The sequence below is a fragment of the Sylvia atricapilla genome, chromosome 4 (assembly GCF_009819655.1).
Source record: "Sylvia atricapilla isolate bSylAtr1 chromosome 4, bSylAtr1.pri, whole genome shotgun sequence".
NCBI classification, from domain to species: Eukaryota; Metazoa; Chordata; class Aves; order Passeriformes; family Sylviidae; genus Sylvia; species Sylvia atricapilla.
This window is the reverse complement of record NC_089143.1, coordinates 30,642,744-30,657,902: the sequence shown is the minus strand read 5'-3', so window position 1 is coordinate 30,657,902 and position 15,159 is coordinate 30,642,744. Positions and strand designations below refer to the sequence as shown.

Here is a 15,159-nt window from a genome sequence, read left to right as displayed (position 1 = left end):
GAGAAGAGCTGATGTTTTTTATCAGAAATGAGCAAAGACATGGGTACTGCTCGGAGGAGGAAGTGATCTGAATGTGCTGGGTTGGGACGGGGGGGAGCATCCTGCTAGGAATCCCGTGGCCCATCCTCATGTCCTGTCTCTGGCAGGTCTATAACCTGACTCAGGAGTTCTTCCAACGAGGTAAACCAGTCAATGCTGAGAGCCAGAACAGTGTGGGTGTTTTCACACGGGACGTCGTGCGCAAACGCGTCAAGGCCGACCCGGATGACACGGAGGCCGTGAAGAGGTTGAAACTGGCCATGATCCAGCAGTACCTGAAGGTATGTGTGCACGTCATTGGGGTGTTTGCTTTTTTGTTTAAACTAGGAGCAAACAACTCCTGAACCTCAGGCACCCAGCTGATCCTTGCCCAGGTCCGGAAATTGCTTTCTGTGCTTTCTTGCAGTTTGTGTTTCTGTTGACAATTTTCCCTCCTGATGCAGATCCAAAGACAGTGGGCTGCAAAGAATAATACTTCTACTATTTTTTTTTTCTTTTTACCTTCAACCCTCAGTTTTCTTAATAGAAGAGGCTTTCCTAGACCTTGTTAAATTTTTTGATGTGATTTAGTTTTTTTCACCACCTGAAGCTACTCTGTTGTTAGGTTCTTTTAGTAATGTCTTATCATCTTGTGACTTACACCCACACTCTCTGATCCTGCCTGAGTGTTTTTTACCTCTCAGAGACCAGAAGAAATGTTACTTTGAAACTAGTAATGTGCTGAAGAAATCCCCAGAAACCATTTTGAAGGTAAAACAGTAAAATCCAAGATAGATTGTATAAAACCAGCTTTCCGCATGGCTTCTATAGTTCTTTTTATCTCCTTGGTGCCTTGGCTAAATGAATTCTCTGTGGGATGAGGACTTAAGGCTGCATCAAGTACTCCACCAGTAAAGTGTATCAGTCATTTTTATTTCAATTAGAATGACTTAAAAGCTTCTGAAGCGAGGCAGAGGAGACAAGCAGCACTTTGTCATGTGTTCACTGTTTTCAGGTGGGAAGCTAAACCAGAGGAATAAAGACCTGAAGAATCTCATGGGAGATTTGAGATAAAGCTGAGCTTTGAAATGTGGTGTCCTGACCCTGATATCTCAGCATCCTCACACAAAACCTTTTATCACAGGATGTCTCCGCAGTTGCCACATAAAGCTCAGTTATTGATTGTGTTACCCATATAAAGCACCCATGCAGACAAGGTTAAGTCATTGGATACAGCTCTGAGTTTCCTGGTGGTTTCTCCTGTGCTTGCTGCGGGCTGCCACAGGCAGAGTGGTTCCTACAAGTCTTGCAAATCCCTTCTCATGCAAATACCTGAGAACAACAAAGCTTCTCATACTTAAGACTATCAGATGACAACAGTGGGGATTAACCTGTCTTGGGTTAGAGTCTTTGTAGTTGCTTGTTCTTCCCCTGGGATTTTGCCTTCATGGTTGAAAGAATCAGACAGCCACCAGTGTTTAACTTCATAATGATGAGTGTCCTGCTGGAACATCCAGGCAGGATGAGGATCCTGCAAGTGTGCCACAGGTTTTGTGTTGTGTGACCCTGAGGGGGGGTTGGGATGTACTTGAGTGGGGTGGAACCACAGGACAGTCCAAAGATGGGTCTTCACTCAGTCCCTACTGGAGTCATCAGGCAGTGACTAGGACAGGGAAGGCACCTGTTTATCCCAGGTCACAGGTGCAGCCTGGGAACTGCTGGTACAACCCTGACTTGCTCGCTTTGTCCCAGCACAGAGATTCCTGACCTGCACCAGAGTGCTCCACAGGGAGATGGTCTAGGCTTTCAGGCTTCCAAGCACAGTCATTAAAGTGTGGAAAGGCCTGGAAAATAGGTCAAAGGGTGAGGCAAGGAATTGTAATATTCCTTAAAATGCTTAGGGAATTACAGTGTGCGAGCGATTGTGACTCTGGTGATGTGAAGATTTTAAGATCACTGTGTCCCGTGCATCAGGATTATCATTAGAAGCTTATCACAAGACAGGCCAAACATCCTGCCTTTGTTCCAGGGATTGTTGGAAGCTACAGCTATACTTAATACTCCTACAAACATTAACCAACAGGTTAATGGATCTAAAGCTTTGGTAATCACATCAAACACACGTGGCTCGCATCTTGGCATTTCCCTTTCCCGTCTCCTTTAGTTCCTCTTGTGCGGGGTCCTCTCACCTCTGGCAGATTGCTAGCTGGCTGATTGCTGACTGTTTGACAGCATGCTGAAAGCTGCAGACAGCAGAAATAGCTGCCAGAAGTTTTTTGTGGCTCCTCGTGGCAACATGTATTAGCCCTGGAATGAGCATCTGATTAACGCAACTCCACGTTCTGCTGTAGGAGCACCAGGCAGCAGGTCCCTGGCCACTGCAGAGGGTTTTAAAGGATAGAAAACAGAACTTTAACCCAGAATTATGCAGAAGCAAAGACATCATGGAATTACAGATTCAAAGAATGGTTAGGGTTGGAAAGGACCTTAAAGACCACCCAGTTCCATCCCCTGCCGTGGGCAGGGACACCTTCCACTGTCCAAGGTTGCTCCAAACCCTGTCCAGCCTGGCCTTGAAAACACTTCCAGGGACTCACCACCCTCACAAGGAAGAATTTATTCCTCATATCTAATTTAATTTGACCCTCAATTTAAAGCCGTAATTCTTTCTCCTGTCACTCCGTGGCTTTGTCCAAAGCCCCTCTCCAACTCTTTTGTAGCACCTTTTGGTACTGAAAGATGTCAGGAGGTCTTCCCAGAGCTTTCTCTTCTCCAGGCTGAACGGCTTCAGCTCTCAGCTTGTTTCCAGAGCAGAGGGGCTCCAGCCCTCTGGTCTGTGAAGTATGGATGATACAACTAAAACTCTTTACCATGGCAAAATGATTTCTCTGGTTGCAAGAAAGGCGAAGTATTGATTTTTGTCAGATCCTATGGCAAAACACTTCTTTCCTAGCAAAACTAATCTGGTTTCAGAGTGGAATTTGGCACTCTCATCTCATGCAGCTCCTCTGTGCCCTTGCAGAGCTGTGCTGTGGCTAAAGGAGTTGCTTTGTGGCAATGTTGCTTTTGTGTTGCTTTTCCTTAGGTAGAGAGTTGTGAGAGCAGCTCCCACAGCATGGATGAAGTCTCACTGAGTGAATTTGGCGAGTGGACCGAAATCCCTGGGGCTCATCACGTCATTCCTTGTGGTTTCATTAAAATTGTGGAGATTCTGGCCCGCTCCATTCCCAAGTCTGTCATTCAGCTCCGCAAGCCGGTCAAGTGCATCCACTGGAACCAGTCGGTCAGCAAGGAGATTGAGAGGGTGGCTGACCACAACAGTGACCTCCCCGAGGAGAACAAGGGCTCCAATGTCTTCGTAGAGTGCGAGGACTGTGAGTTCATCCCAGCTGACCACGTCATTGTGACTGTGTCTCTGGGAGTCTTGAAGAAGCGCCACGAGAGCCTGTTCCATCCCCGCCTGCCTGAGGAGAAGGTGATGGCCATTGAGAAACTGGGAATCAATACCACTGACAAGATCTTCCTGGAGTTTGAAGAGCCTTTCTGGAGCTCTGAATGCAACAGCATCCAGTTTGTCTGGGAAGACGAGGCGGAGAGTGAGAGCTTGACTTATCCTGAGGAGCTGTGGTACAAGAAGATCTGCAGCTTTGATGTGCTGTACCCACCTGAGAGGTACGGCCATGTCCTCAGTGGCTGGATCTGCGGAGAAGAGGCTTTGATTATGGAGAAGTGTGATGATGAAACTGTGGCAGAAACTTGCACCGAAATGCTACGTAAATTTACAGGTCAGCTGTGCTCTGGTGGGAGAGGGAGCGTGGGGCTGGGGGATTGAATAACCACGAGGAAGGAAATGCTTTAAAGTAATTTTTAGTTCTTTGGCATTTTGTGTCCCTTTGAATGTGCATGTGCTTCCAGCATACCTCCTGCTTGGGTGTGCCTGAGAGCTATTTTTACAGAGGGGCTGATAAACCAGCTCAGGAAGTGGTGGGCAGAAGTGCTGGAGGATTCCATATCCTCTGCTTTATTTAATCACAGATAACACTTCAGCAGCTGAAGCTGTCGGGCTCTAAGGACTGATCTCAGCCGTGGAGAGCAGTACAGCCCCTTCAGAAGTTGAACTGTGTAGATCAGCTGAGGTGTGGTTGAATCATACCCCTGACTTCCATTCAGTATAAACTCTATGGAAATAGAGTATCAATCTCAATGGCCTAAATTTAAAAAAATTAATTGATCCTGAGAGTTCTCGTTTTCTGGGTGCATCACTGAAACCTTCCTGGACTTCACGGATTTCACGTTCTGTGTTCACACATCAGTGTAAGGGCAGCAGTTGGACCGAGACAAATCTTAGGTGTATTACACTGAGAAAATCCAAATAAAATAATTTAAAGCAATAATACTTGGATGCTGGGCTTTAGTTTGCCCACAGTCACTTCTCTAGAGGTCACACACTTTCCCAAGAAAATGGCCTTTTGTAGCTGAGAGTCTTTGACATCTTCTGATGGGAGACACTGTGCAAGTGCAGGTGTAAGGTAGTAACACTGAAAGAAATAGTGGTGGACTTAATAGCAGTTTTGAAATAAGGGTCTTGAATTTATACAGAATTACAAGCAGTTATAAGAGTGGCATCCTCCAAGATTAGATGTCATTTATGCTATTTTTGAGATGGCTCCTGTGATTAAAGGATTTATATCTTCCTGATAGCTGGTGTTAGCCCAGTCTCAGCACTCAGTAGGTTTCCAACCTTGCCTCTTGCCCATGGAGCTCCAGATAACTGGAGAAATTTGCCTTCACAACTTCAGCTTTCTCCTGCCCTTACTGACCATTTGCTACCAACAACATGGAGATCCAGAGAGTCACAGAATCACAGAATATCCTGAGTTGGAAAGGACCCATCAGGATCACCATGTCCAGCGGCTGGCCCTGCACAGGACACTCCAACAATCCCTTTGTGCCTCAGAGCATTGTCCAAATGCTTCTTGAGCTCAGCCAGGCTTGGTGCTGTGACCATTCCTTGGGGAGCCTGTTCCTGTGCCTCTGGGTGAAGAACCCTTTTTCTCAAAGAGTCCTGGAACCTGAGGACTTCCTGCGTAAGTGACTACAGCCAATAAAGGTTTTGCCACTCCCTACAGGAGCTGTAGGGTAGAGACTCTGGATTCAAAAGCTCTGATTCGGTGCCCAAGCCTGCATCCTGTTTCAGCTGTGCCTCCTGAGCTGTTGGTGTTCTGCCCGTGTCACATCAGTCCCTATGTGCCGTCTTTCCCCTGACCTCAGCAGGGAACTGCTGCTCTGCACAGGCTTAGCAGGAGACTTCTCTCACAGGCCAAGTTGTTGCAGTGCTGAATGTACAAACAGCCTTGTTTGTTGCAGCTTTTCTTGCTTAAGGCCTAGTTAAAAACAAACCAAAACCAAAACAATTCCACTTCAGTTCATCAGTGAGAATTTGGCTCTTTGGGTCTCTTGTAGTTGGCACGTGGGAGTTTGCTTTCCCTCTTCCTTCTTGGGCTTCTTGACAGTTACTGTTTGGACGTGGTGCATGTTTCTCTCTTCCCAGAATGGAAATAAGTTGGCTCTGGGCCGTGGGTCTGTGCTGCAGTTGCTGTTCCAGCTGATGCTGCACCTGGTCACTGTCCATCAGGCTCTTCCACAGAGCTAATCCTAGGTTGTCTCTCCCTGGAGAATTCCAGACTGGATTTACCAGGGCCTTGCCCTGCAATGAGCATTTTGTGCATCAGCTGAGAAGTGGCCTTCCAGCTGCTCAGAACTGTGAGAGGAAAACCTGTACTTGGAGTACCCATTATCCAACATGACTTGTTCCACTTTCTGCCCCCAAACTCCTTATTGGTAGAAAACCTTTTCACAGCTCTTGCAGGATTCGCTGGCCAAGGGACCTGAGTTTATCCTGTTTCCCTTGCTCCTGTTTTCCCTAGAGGTTCCCAGAAGGAGCAGTACCTCAGGGCTGATCTGGGCCAGGTGCCAGACTGGCTGAAATAACAGAAGTGTGCTCAGCTCTCCGTACACTTCCCTTCTCTGCTGCTCTATTCCAGGGGGAGTGTGAGAGGGTATTAGACCAGCAACCTGTGATACACCTACAGCCACTTCTGAGCACAGCTGCACTCCTCTGGTCCAGTTAGCACCGCCCAACCCAGCCTTGAAAGCCTCTCCCACCACTCAGGTTCACACAGTCAGTTAACCAAGTTAGAAAACTAGTCCTGCCAGGATCCTGAGCTCCATAGAAAGCCTGGATCTTCCATAAGGCAGCTCAGAACTTCCACACCTCACTTGGTGCTCTGTGACATCTTCTGAAGCAGCTTTTCTCTACTGAGTATAGAGGAAGCCTTATATTCAGTAATGAAGCAGATACTTTGAGCCTTTTAATGTTCGCTTTGCCTTCTGAGGCGTTCATCTTCTGGGTATGAAATGCCCCATGCTCTTATTCTTCTGAGAAAGAATTAATGCATTTCCAGGTAGGTTCCCATCTTTCACTGTTTTTTCCCAGTCTGTTGCTCGTGGTGGCCTTTCCTTTGGTTTCAGAGTATGTTATACCAGTTTTAAGTTAAATCCATTCTTTTAGGCTCACACTGAGAATTTCTCTGAGAACTGACCTTGAATTTTTCTCTCAGATCAGTGTTGGGGATTATCTGGCTTTGCTGTGGAAAGCTCGGAGGATTGCTCTAACCTAAGTACCATCAGCAATTACTGCTTTTCACAACTGGATGGTGAAAAGCAGTGTCCTCCAAATCGGGTTAAATGGAATACCTCAGAGCAATTAGGTGCCTTGGTCTGCCTTCTTTGTTGGATAAGCTCCCAGAGTTAGAAGCCAGAGACTCCCTGCTGAAGGGATCACTGGAGCCTGTCAGACTGCAGCTGGAGACGCCCTGAGTTTTCCTCCCTGACCTCCAGCTATTTCTCCGGAGGGGAACAGATCTGTTTTAGATTCTGCATCACATCTCCCAGTCCCATGTTTGTGCCTCGGTTAGCCACTCTGGTGGTTGTAGTTGCTGGAGTGGGGGCAGTACCACAGATCTCCCTTGGTGGAATCTTAGATCCCTGCTCTCAGGTAGGCAAACAAATTTGGGTCCTTAATTTGGACTGGTGAATTGATTTTATGACAATTCAATCAGCCCCATAACCAGTAAACTTCCCAGGAGGTGAAGAAGAATGGGATTGTGTGAGGCACAGGGAGTTGTCTTCCATAGCGTCACAAGTGGAAATCTGTGGCATGAAGATATGTGCCCTCCTGTTCTAGTGAAGGCAAACATCCTTTTTTTAGCCATTTAATCTCTCTTTGGATGGTGGAAAAGGAGAAGTTTCCACATCTGTGTTACTTTCACCTGTAGAAAAAGGCATGTTTACCCTGTTTAAAACCAGAATGAGAAAGTCCAGTGAAGTATGTTCCTCGAAGGACTATGGCTCTCAGTCTTTGTAGTTTCTGTCTTCAAACAACAGCACAGAATCAGAGCTTGTGCTACCTGCTCCTGTCTGACCTTCAACCAAAACCCCCCTCTGGGTCGCCTGATTTTCCTCTTAGAAGCAGTTGCTTGCATTAAAAGGTGCAGAAATGCGGAGTACAGGGGCACAGTTGCTGCACAGTGGACACTTGTGTCTTGCTAACATGGCCTGATGTGCTGGAGACCCTGGAAGGTGCTCATGGGAATGGATGTGGATATGCAAACATGCACCAGCTATGGAACAGGCACTGCCAGGCGACTGCAGAGACTCCTTTTATTTGAAAACACCTCGTGTGCTCTTTTTGTGCAGTACAGTGGGATGGGTGGCTGCCTTGGCCCTGCTTGGGGAGTGTTCTCTGACAGCTTCCATGATGTATTCTCCTGGGCTTTCCCACAGGCCTCAAAAATAAAACATGATAACTTACTTCCTTGACACATCTGAGAGCTCCCAGCTCTCAGACTCCTTTGGGCTTTCCGCTTCCAGGCATTTCTGCTTTGAAGAGGCTTGCAGGAGCATAGTTTAGAGGCCTTTGTTATGCAAAGCTGTTGCTCCTGAAACAACATTGCTTTGTAGGATGTATTTCGTTTGTGGGATTTATTTATTTGCTAGTCTATGCCATATTTGATCTGTGGCCTGGTTTTACAGTGTTCACAGGGTACTCTGGGCAGGCCATCCTCTGCCTTGTTCCAGCCCCTTATTCTGTAGCTCTGGCTGACAGGATACTCCTGAAAACAGAAGCTGAGCCAGGACCTGCTCTTGATTTTAAGGCATTGGAGGCACAGCTAAATAATAGTTTATGAGGACTAAATAATGCAGTGCCTAACTGGTGTTCACTTTTGGGTGTCTCCCTCTAAACTGGGATGAAGAAGGTGGGAGAATTTGTGTTGTCTCATAGCAGGATGAACTTCTTGAGTTGTCATGGAGTCAGGATCTGAAGCAGGCATAGGATATGAACATCTCAAAACTCCTACTTTTTGTGCTGATCATCTTTTGGAATCACAGAATTACTTAAGTTGGAAAAGCCCTTTAAGATCATCAATCCCAACCATTTCCCCAGCATTGCCAAGGCCACCACTGGACCCAGGTCCCCAAGTGCCACATCCACATGGCTTTTAAATCCCTCCAAGAATGGGGACTCCAGCACTGCCACCATTGACCCATGTCCACAGGTGCCACATCGACACAGCTTTTAAATCTCTCAAAGGATGGTGATTCCATCACTGCCCTGGGCAGCTTTGCCAGGGCTGGACAACCCTTTCCATGAAGAATCACAGAATGGTTTGGGTTGGAAGGGACCTTTGAGATTATCCAGTTCCAGTCTCCTTGCTATGGAAGATTTTGACTCAACCCAAGTAGCTGAACCTTGCCTGGATATGTGATGTTGCCTCAAGGGTGGATCTTGGCTCCTGCAGAGGGAATTTCTCTTCACTGGAACTCTCCATGACCCCTATTCATCTCCTGCCATTCCAGATTATAGTCACAGGACTCTAACAAAAGCAGTGACACTGAGATGGCCCAAAACCAGCCTAGCAAGAGGGTCTCCAAAGTGTGACTCTCCCTATTTGTACCTGAGGCTCTTGTGCCACCAGCTGATGGGCTGCAGTCCCGGACCTCATGTTCTCCAGGGTCTTTGGGATGGGTGATGATGACCCTGTTATGGGTGTCTTCTTCACCTCCAGGTTCTACATCCTCTTAGTGGAAATCCTACACCAATCTAGAAATCCTGCTTCCAATCTCAAAAGCCTGCTTTCCATGCCTTATGCATTAAATAGAGTCTCCTGGATTGTAGCTTGATTTGGGGAGCAGCTGTATGGGAAGCTGTTGGAATGAGTTAATACAGGTTTTGAGAACTTTCTGATAGATTTTTCAATTCCCCCACATGAGGAAGATTTGCCTACTTTCCTCTTTGGAGGCACATCTCTCACAAGGCTTCTAAACATCCAAGTTAGACTGGGCACTCAATTAAATACCTAAATTTTGGTGAGATCAGTCATATCCTTGGTTACCACCAGGCTTCTCACTTCAAATGGGACCAGAAGATGCTTTATATTTCCAGCCAGAATGTGAAGCTCCCCAGTCTTTTAGGAACCTAAACATTTTAATGATCCTTTCCAAGATAAATCACAGAATCATTTAAGTAGGAAAAGTCCTCCAAAGTCATGTAGTCCAACCTGTGACCAATTCCCCACCTTGTCAAGCAGGCCAGGGCACTCAGTGCCTTGTCCAGCTGTTCCTTGGACAGCTCTAGGCGTGGGGACTCCGACAGATTCCTGGACAATGGAGAGCTGAGATGAAAAGGGAGGCAATATCTGTCATATAAATAGGTAAAACTCAATAATGGAATAGCGATCTGGTTTGGGGGCTCTGTTACAATGAAATAAATCAGACAGATTTATGTTGCATAAATCAGACAGAATCCCTGTCACCCACACTTTGCTCAGGCACTGTCCTCTTCCCTCTTGGACACAGTCTGACTTTTTGCCTTCCGCTTTCTACCTAGGGAATCCAAACATTCCGAAACCTCGCCGGATCCTGCGGTCCTCCTGGGGCAGCAATCCCCACTTCCGTGGATCCTACTCCTACACCCAGGTTGGGTCTAGCGGGGCCGATGTGGAGAAACTGGCGAAACCACTGCCTTATGCTGAGAGCTCCAAAACTCCTGTAAGTATGGCCCAGATGGGGTCTGTGGTAATAAAATTGACGGGACACTGGGCAGCAGGTTTTTGGGGAGGGAGATTGAAAGAGAAAATCCCTGCTTTAGCCTCCAGTATTGTGTTTTCTTTTTTTTTTTTTTTTTTTTTTTTTTTTTTTTTTTTTTTTTTTTTTTTGGCAAATAATGCCTCTATGGACAAATGATGTGTGTAGGATTTCATCTCTTTAACATTTGGAATACCAACATCTCAGGGACTCCCTCATCTCTCCATGAATCTCCCAAGAGCTGAGAGCTGCATGTGTGTGTGACTTTTGGAATTGTGATATCTGCATTTAATGACCGTCAGCCCTATTGTCTAGTTCAGAATTCCTCAGGAAAGCATGTGCTAATCTGTTTTAAAGATTACTGTTATTATGACCCTGCTAATGTCTAAGTCTGAATGTGTCAGGGGTGCATATTAGGAAATCTTTCTGTGCTGGCAGTGCAGGCTGAGGGAGGCCCAGTCCTTGGCAGGGGATGATGAATTCCTTCCCCAGACACTTGCCTTTACTTTCTGAATTTAGCAAGGAGAGCTGGAGCACACATGGAGGTGGTTACACAGCTCAGGAACACATTAAACCAAACTCGCCCCATCACTCAGGATTATGTGTCCAGATCCAAAGGCTGATGAAAATCAGCAAGCAGCAGCCCAGTCCATTTCCTCCACCAGAACCTGGCCCCAGCAGAAATAATTTTATTCGGTGCAGAAATCTACTTAAGAAAACCCAGCAAGGGCTTTAGGAATCTTTCTATATAGTTCCCAGAGAAATCCTCCCAGAAATTCCTACCTCAAATCCAAGTTGCAGTTCTAGCAAGCACCTCACTATTGGTATAAGAGATACAATGATGTGTCTCACCTGGGTTTTGAGACATGACTGTTATTCTATTCTGAAGTTGCTGTCGAGAAGACAAATTCCCTTAATGCCTAAAAGGCTGAAGTGTAATTTAGGGGAGCAAAGGGAGGAAATGGTACAGAAGCAGGTGCTCTGTGCCTTGCACAGATTTGTTTAAATTTTTTGGAACTGGTACATTGTGGTGTATCTCATGTGGGTTTTGAGAACCAGCACTCCAAACCAGATGGATGTCCCTGGATCCCTGGAAGTGTCCAAGGCCAGATTGGATGGGGCTTGGAGCAGCCTGGGATAGAGGAAGGTTTCCTGCCCGTGGCAGAGGGTGGAACTGGATGATCTTTCAGGTCCCTTTCAACCCAAACCATCTTGTGTGGGAGGGAACAGAAATTTTGTCTCCTTTTAGCCTCCTCACTGCTTTCCAGTAAGTTGTGCTGATCTGTGCCATTTCTGCTGTGCCCTGCAGCCCATGCAGGTGATGTTTTCAGGAGAGGCCACTCACAGGAAGTATTACTCCACGACCCACGGTGCTGTGCTCTCTGGGCAGAGGGAGGCTGCTCGGCTCATTGAGATGTACCAGGACCTGCTGCAGTGCCCGACCTGAAGGAGCCCTGCCTGACCACCACCACCTCCCAAATCCTCCTGCAGGTGTTTGGAGGGGTTCTGTTTTATTTCAGTTCACAGTAGAACAGCCTTTTATCTTTTCTATTAAAAAAATAATAAAAAGCCGCAATTGTTAAAAATGTTAGTCATCAATAGCTTCATTTCCATGTGTTGTATTGTTAACAGGGAAGGGTGCTCCTTTTGGTCTGGTAAACTGTTTCTCTGTCATTTTAATTCTAATTTCACTTTCAGTGCCTATCATGTCTGTTTTATTTCTTTTTTCTTTCTGTATTGTAAGTGCCTTCTATACTAAAATAAATGTTGTAATAAAAAGACTGGGTGCTGTGGTACTTACTGGACACTTCACTTGGTGACTTGGTAACTTTTATTCAACATTACAAAAATATTTTTTTGTAATTTTGAATTGTCTATCTTCCTATAAAATTTGGAGTAGGAGGAAAACAAGTTGAAAACAGGTCAGAAACACATTACACAAATGGTGTTTGTATGGAAGAATCTCTCAGAACTGGAGATTTGCTTTGCCAGCCATACAGTCCTGACCAAAAAGGTCTGGTTAGGGTAGAGCTGACAGTACTGTGGTCAGTGTGGTCACTGCCCCAAGGCTCCCAGAGCTCATGGAGTGTTTGGACAGTGCTCTCAGCAAAGGGTGGGGTTCTTGGGATGCCCTGTGCAGGACAAGGAGTGGGATTTGAGGATTCTTGTGGGTTCTTCACAACTCAGGACATTGTTTTGTTGCCTTATTTTTTAGTTGTGTGTCTTCAAGTGTGACAGGAGCACTTGTCCCCATCCAAGCAGCCTCTGGACTGTGCAAATGTGTGTCACTAAGTCCTGATGCTAGTGACTCTCTAGGTTTTGTCTGTGTCATGTGGAAATTGCCATCAGGACTGAGAATTTTTTTTTTTTTTTTTTTTTTACTTCCTTGGAGAGATAAATCATGTTCTTTAAAGTCGAGTGAGCACAATGTGAGCACATCAGCATAGTTTAAAGATATCTAAACAGTTTCCAAAAATAAAAGTTTTCAGGGTGAAGACCATGGGCACTTAGCCACTGCTTTATCTGCCTGCATTCCATTTCTCCATTTGGCTGGCTGCTGGCCAGAGCTTCATGTGAGGAGTGAGGGATGTGTCTGCCTTGGCATCTGCTGACCCATGTGAAGCCTCCCTTCTCTCTTTGTGTGTGTGGGGTGGGAGTTGTGTTGATAAATGAGTTACAGAGGGAGGAAAATGGAGAGAGAGAGGGCAAAATCCCCCTCCAGAGGGTGAGTCAGTGCGTCCCAAGATAAATGTCTGCAGAGGAGGCACCAAGTTTGTCTGGTTCTCTCCAAGCTCAGCTGAGCTGTGCTGATGGCATGCTGTAGTGTGGAGGTGGGATGCCCTCCTGGCTGCTGGAGAGCTGGGAGGGATGGTGCTATGTTCAATTTATTGCTGTTTTTCTCCCATTTTATCTCTTTTCATGCTGTTACTGAGTTGAGAGGGAGTTGGACTGCAGGAGAAGAGTGCAGCACACTTGATAGAAGAGAAAAAAACTGTCCAGCTTCAGTCACTCAGAGTTCAGCCTCAAGGAGCCAGAGCTGAATGTCCCAGCAGCCATATGTGTTGCAAAATGGAATCTGAGGAGAAAACCAAATCCTTTGGGCATATGAGGCTACGACACAGGAAAAAAAACCCAAGGAGTTGCTTTTTCAGTGAAGAAATTTAGGAAGAAATTCTCACTGAAAAGGTGGTCAGACACTGGAAGGGGATGCCCAGGAGGTGGTGGAGTCCCCATCCCTGGAGGTGTCCAGGGAACAAATGGATGCGGTACTTAGTGCTCTGGTTTGGGTGACAATGTGGGGATCAGTCAAAGGCTGGACTTCATGACCTCAGATGTCTTTTCCAATCTAAATTATTCTGTGATTCCTGTGGCTTCTTTATCACAGGACATCCAAGGAAAGCTGCTGTGCTGGTGGTCAGAGTTTCAGAGCTCCTTTTTCTGCTCTGTGCAGACAGAATGATGATGTTGTCTGGCTTTGCTGAGCAGGGATCTGTGTCAGGCCAATCCCCCTCACTCCTCTGCTGCCATCACTTACCAGCAGTCCAGCCTTTAAAATGATGCTCATGTTCCAGGGACACTAAATTTAGCAGCTGTTTACTAAGAGGTATTTAAAAGTAGCAGCAAAGGCCACCCTGAGCATGTGACAAGGAGAGGTGGTGCCACCACGTGGCTCTGTGACCCTCCACACTGCTCTGCCTTCTCCAAGACCTGTGGCATTGTCATTCCAGCTGTGCCCACCAAGCGCTCAGTGATGAAGCTTGGTGGAAAAGCAGATAGGGGTGCTGGGAAGGTAAGAGGTGTCTAATTACTCAGAATTAATTAGGAATTGCTCCTCCTCCTTGCTGGCTGTGTGGGGAGGGCAGCAGGTGGGAACAGGAGAGTGCTGGCAGAGGTGGGGCTCTGAGGAGCCCCCTGGGTGAAGGTGCCATGGAGGAATGGGCATGGCTGTCCCTGGCTGCTCCTTTCCTGGGTGATCCAGGAAAAATCATTCACAAAATTTTATTAAGACAATTATTAGGAAAAATTTCATCATGGAAAGGGTTGTCCAGCCCTGGCACAAGCTGCCCACATCTGGGAGGGATTTAAAAGCTGTGTGGATGTGGCACTTGAGGACATGGTCAGTTGTGGCGTTGGCAGTGCTGGGGGAATGGTATTTGGTAGCAAGAAATGCTTTTAAAAAGACTTGTGGTTGGGTTTGGTTTTTTGTTGTTGTTTGTTTGATTGTGGGGTTTTGTTTGTTTGTTTTGTGGTTTTGTTTGTTTGGTTGGTTTTTGTTTTGTTTTGTTTTGTTTTGTTTGTGGTTTTTTTTTTGGAGCTGAAGTGGGTGCCCAGAGCCCCTCTTGCACCAGGAGAGTGATGGAATTACGGGGCAGGTCCTGACTTCTGCCTTCGTACTCCTCCTTGCCCAAACCCGTGGTGAGCAGAGAAAGAACCCTGCTAGTGTCACCGTGTGGCCAATCCCAGCACCACGGAATTAAGGTTGGAAAAGAGCTCTATGCTCTCATCCAGCTTGGTTGGTGTCATGAAGTGACCCGTAGTTGTCCACTCACGGAGGAGACCATCCGGACCCCACACCAGCACATTAAGACCTCCAGCAGGATTTTCTGGCACAGGGCTGAGGATATTTGCAGAGTTTACTCCTTTCCCCATGACAGGAGTGTCCCAGGATCCATACTGGGCTCTGGTGCAAGTGGGCACCAGCCAGGCTGTCCCAGGGGATTATAAAACACAGAAAAGGATGGGACATAGGGCCCAGGGAATTCCCTGGTGCTGATTTATTTGAAAACACAGACCCGAAGCAGAAAAGGAGACTAGGACCTACTAGGAGATTGTGAGACAAACTCGGTGAAACAATGAGTGAGTGCTGAAACTGCAGGTGATTAAAGGTTTGGAAAACGTGGGTTCTGGCTCTGCACTTGGAAAGGTTGGATATTTTCTCCTCCCGGAGCCGCCCCTGAGGTGAGACCACTGACTTCTCCATGGCACAGGCTCCGG

At 46.7% G+C, this 15,159-nt stretch overlaps 1 protein-coding gene across 2 annotated transcripts in view; it reads left to right on the top strand.

Annotated features, from left to right (window-relative positions):
* The window catches only part of SMOX (spermine oxidase), a 49,670-nt gene extending 37,727 nt beyond the window's left edge, over positions 1–11,943 (top strand). For both annotated transcript variants that reach the window (XM_066317446.1, XM_066317445.1), the window contains 4 exons: positions 147–320; positions 3,104–3,803; positions 9,968–10,128; positions 11,474–11,943. In XM_066317446.1, coding sequence (XP_066173543.1) covers positions 147–320; positions 3,104–3,803; positions 9,968–10,128; positions 11,474–11,611 — 1,173 coding nt within the window. In that variant the 3' untranslated portion in view covers positions 11,612–11,943. The remainder of the gene's footprint in view (positions 1–146; positions 321–3,103; positions 3,804–9,967; positions 10,129–11,473) is intronic.
* Positions 11,944–15,159: the final 3,216 nt, after the last annotated feature.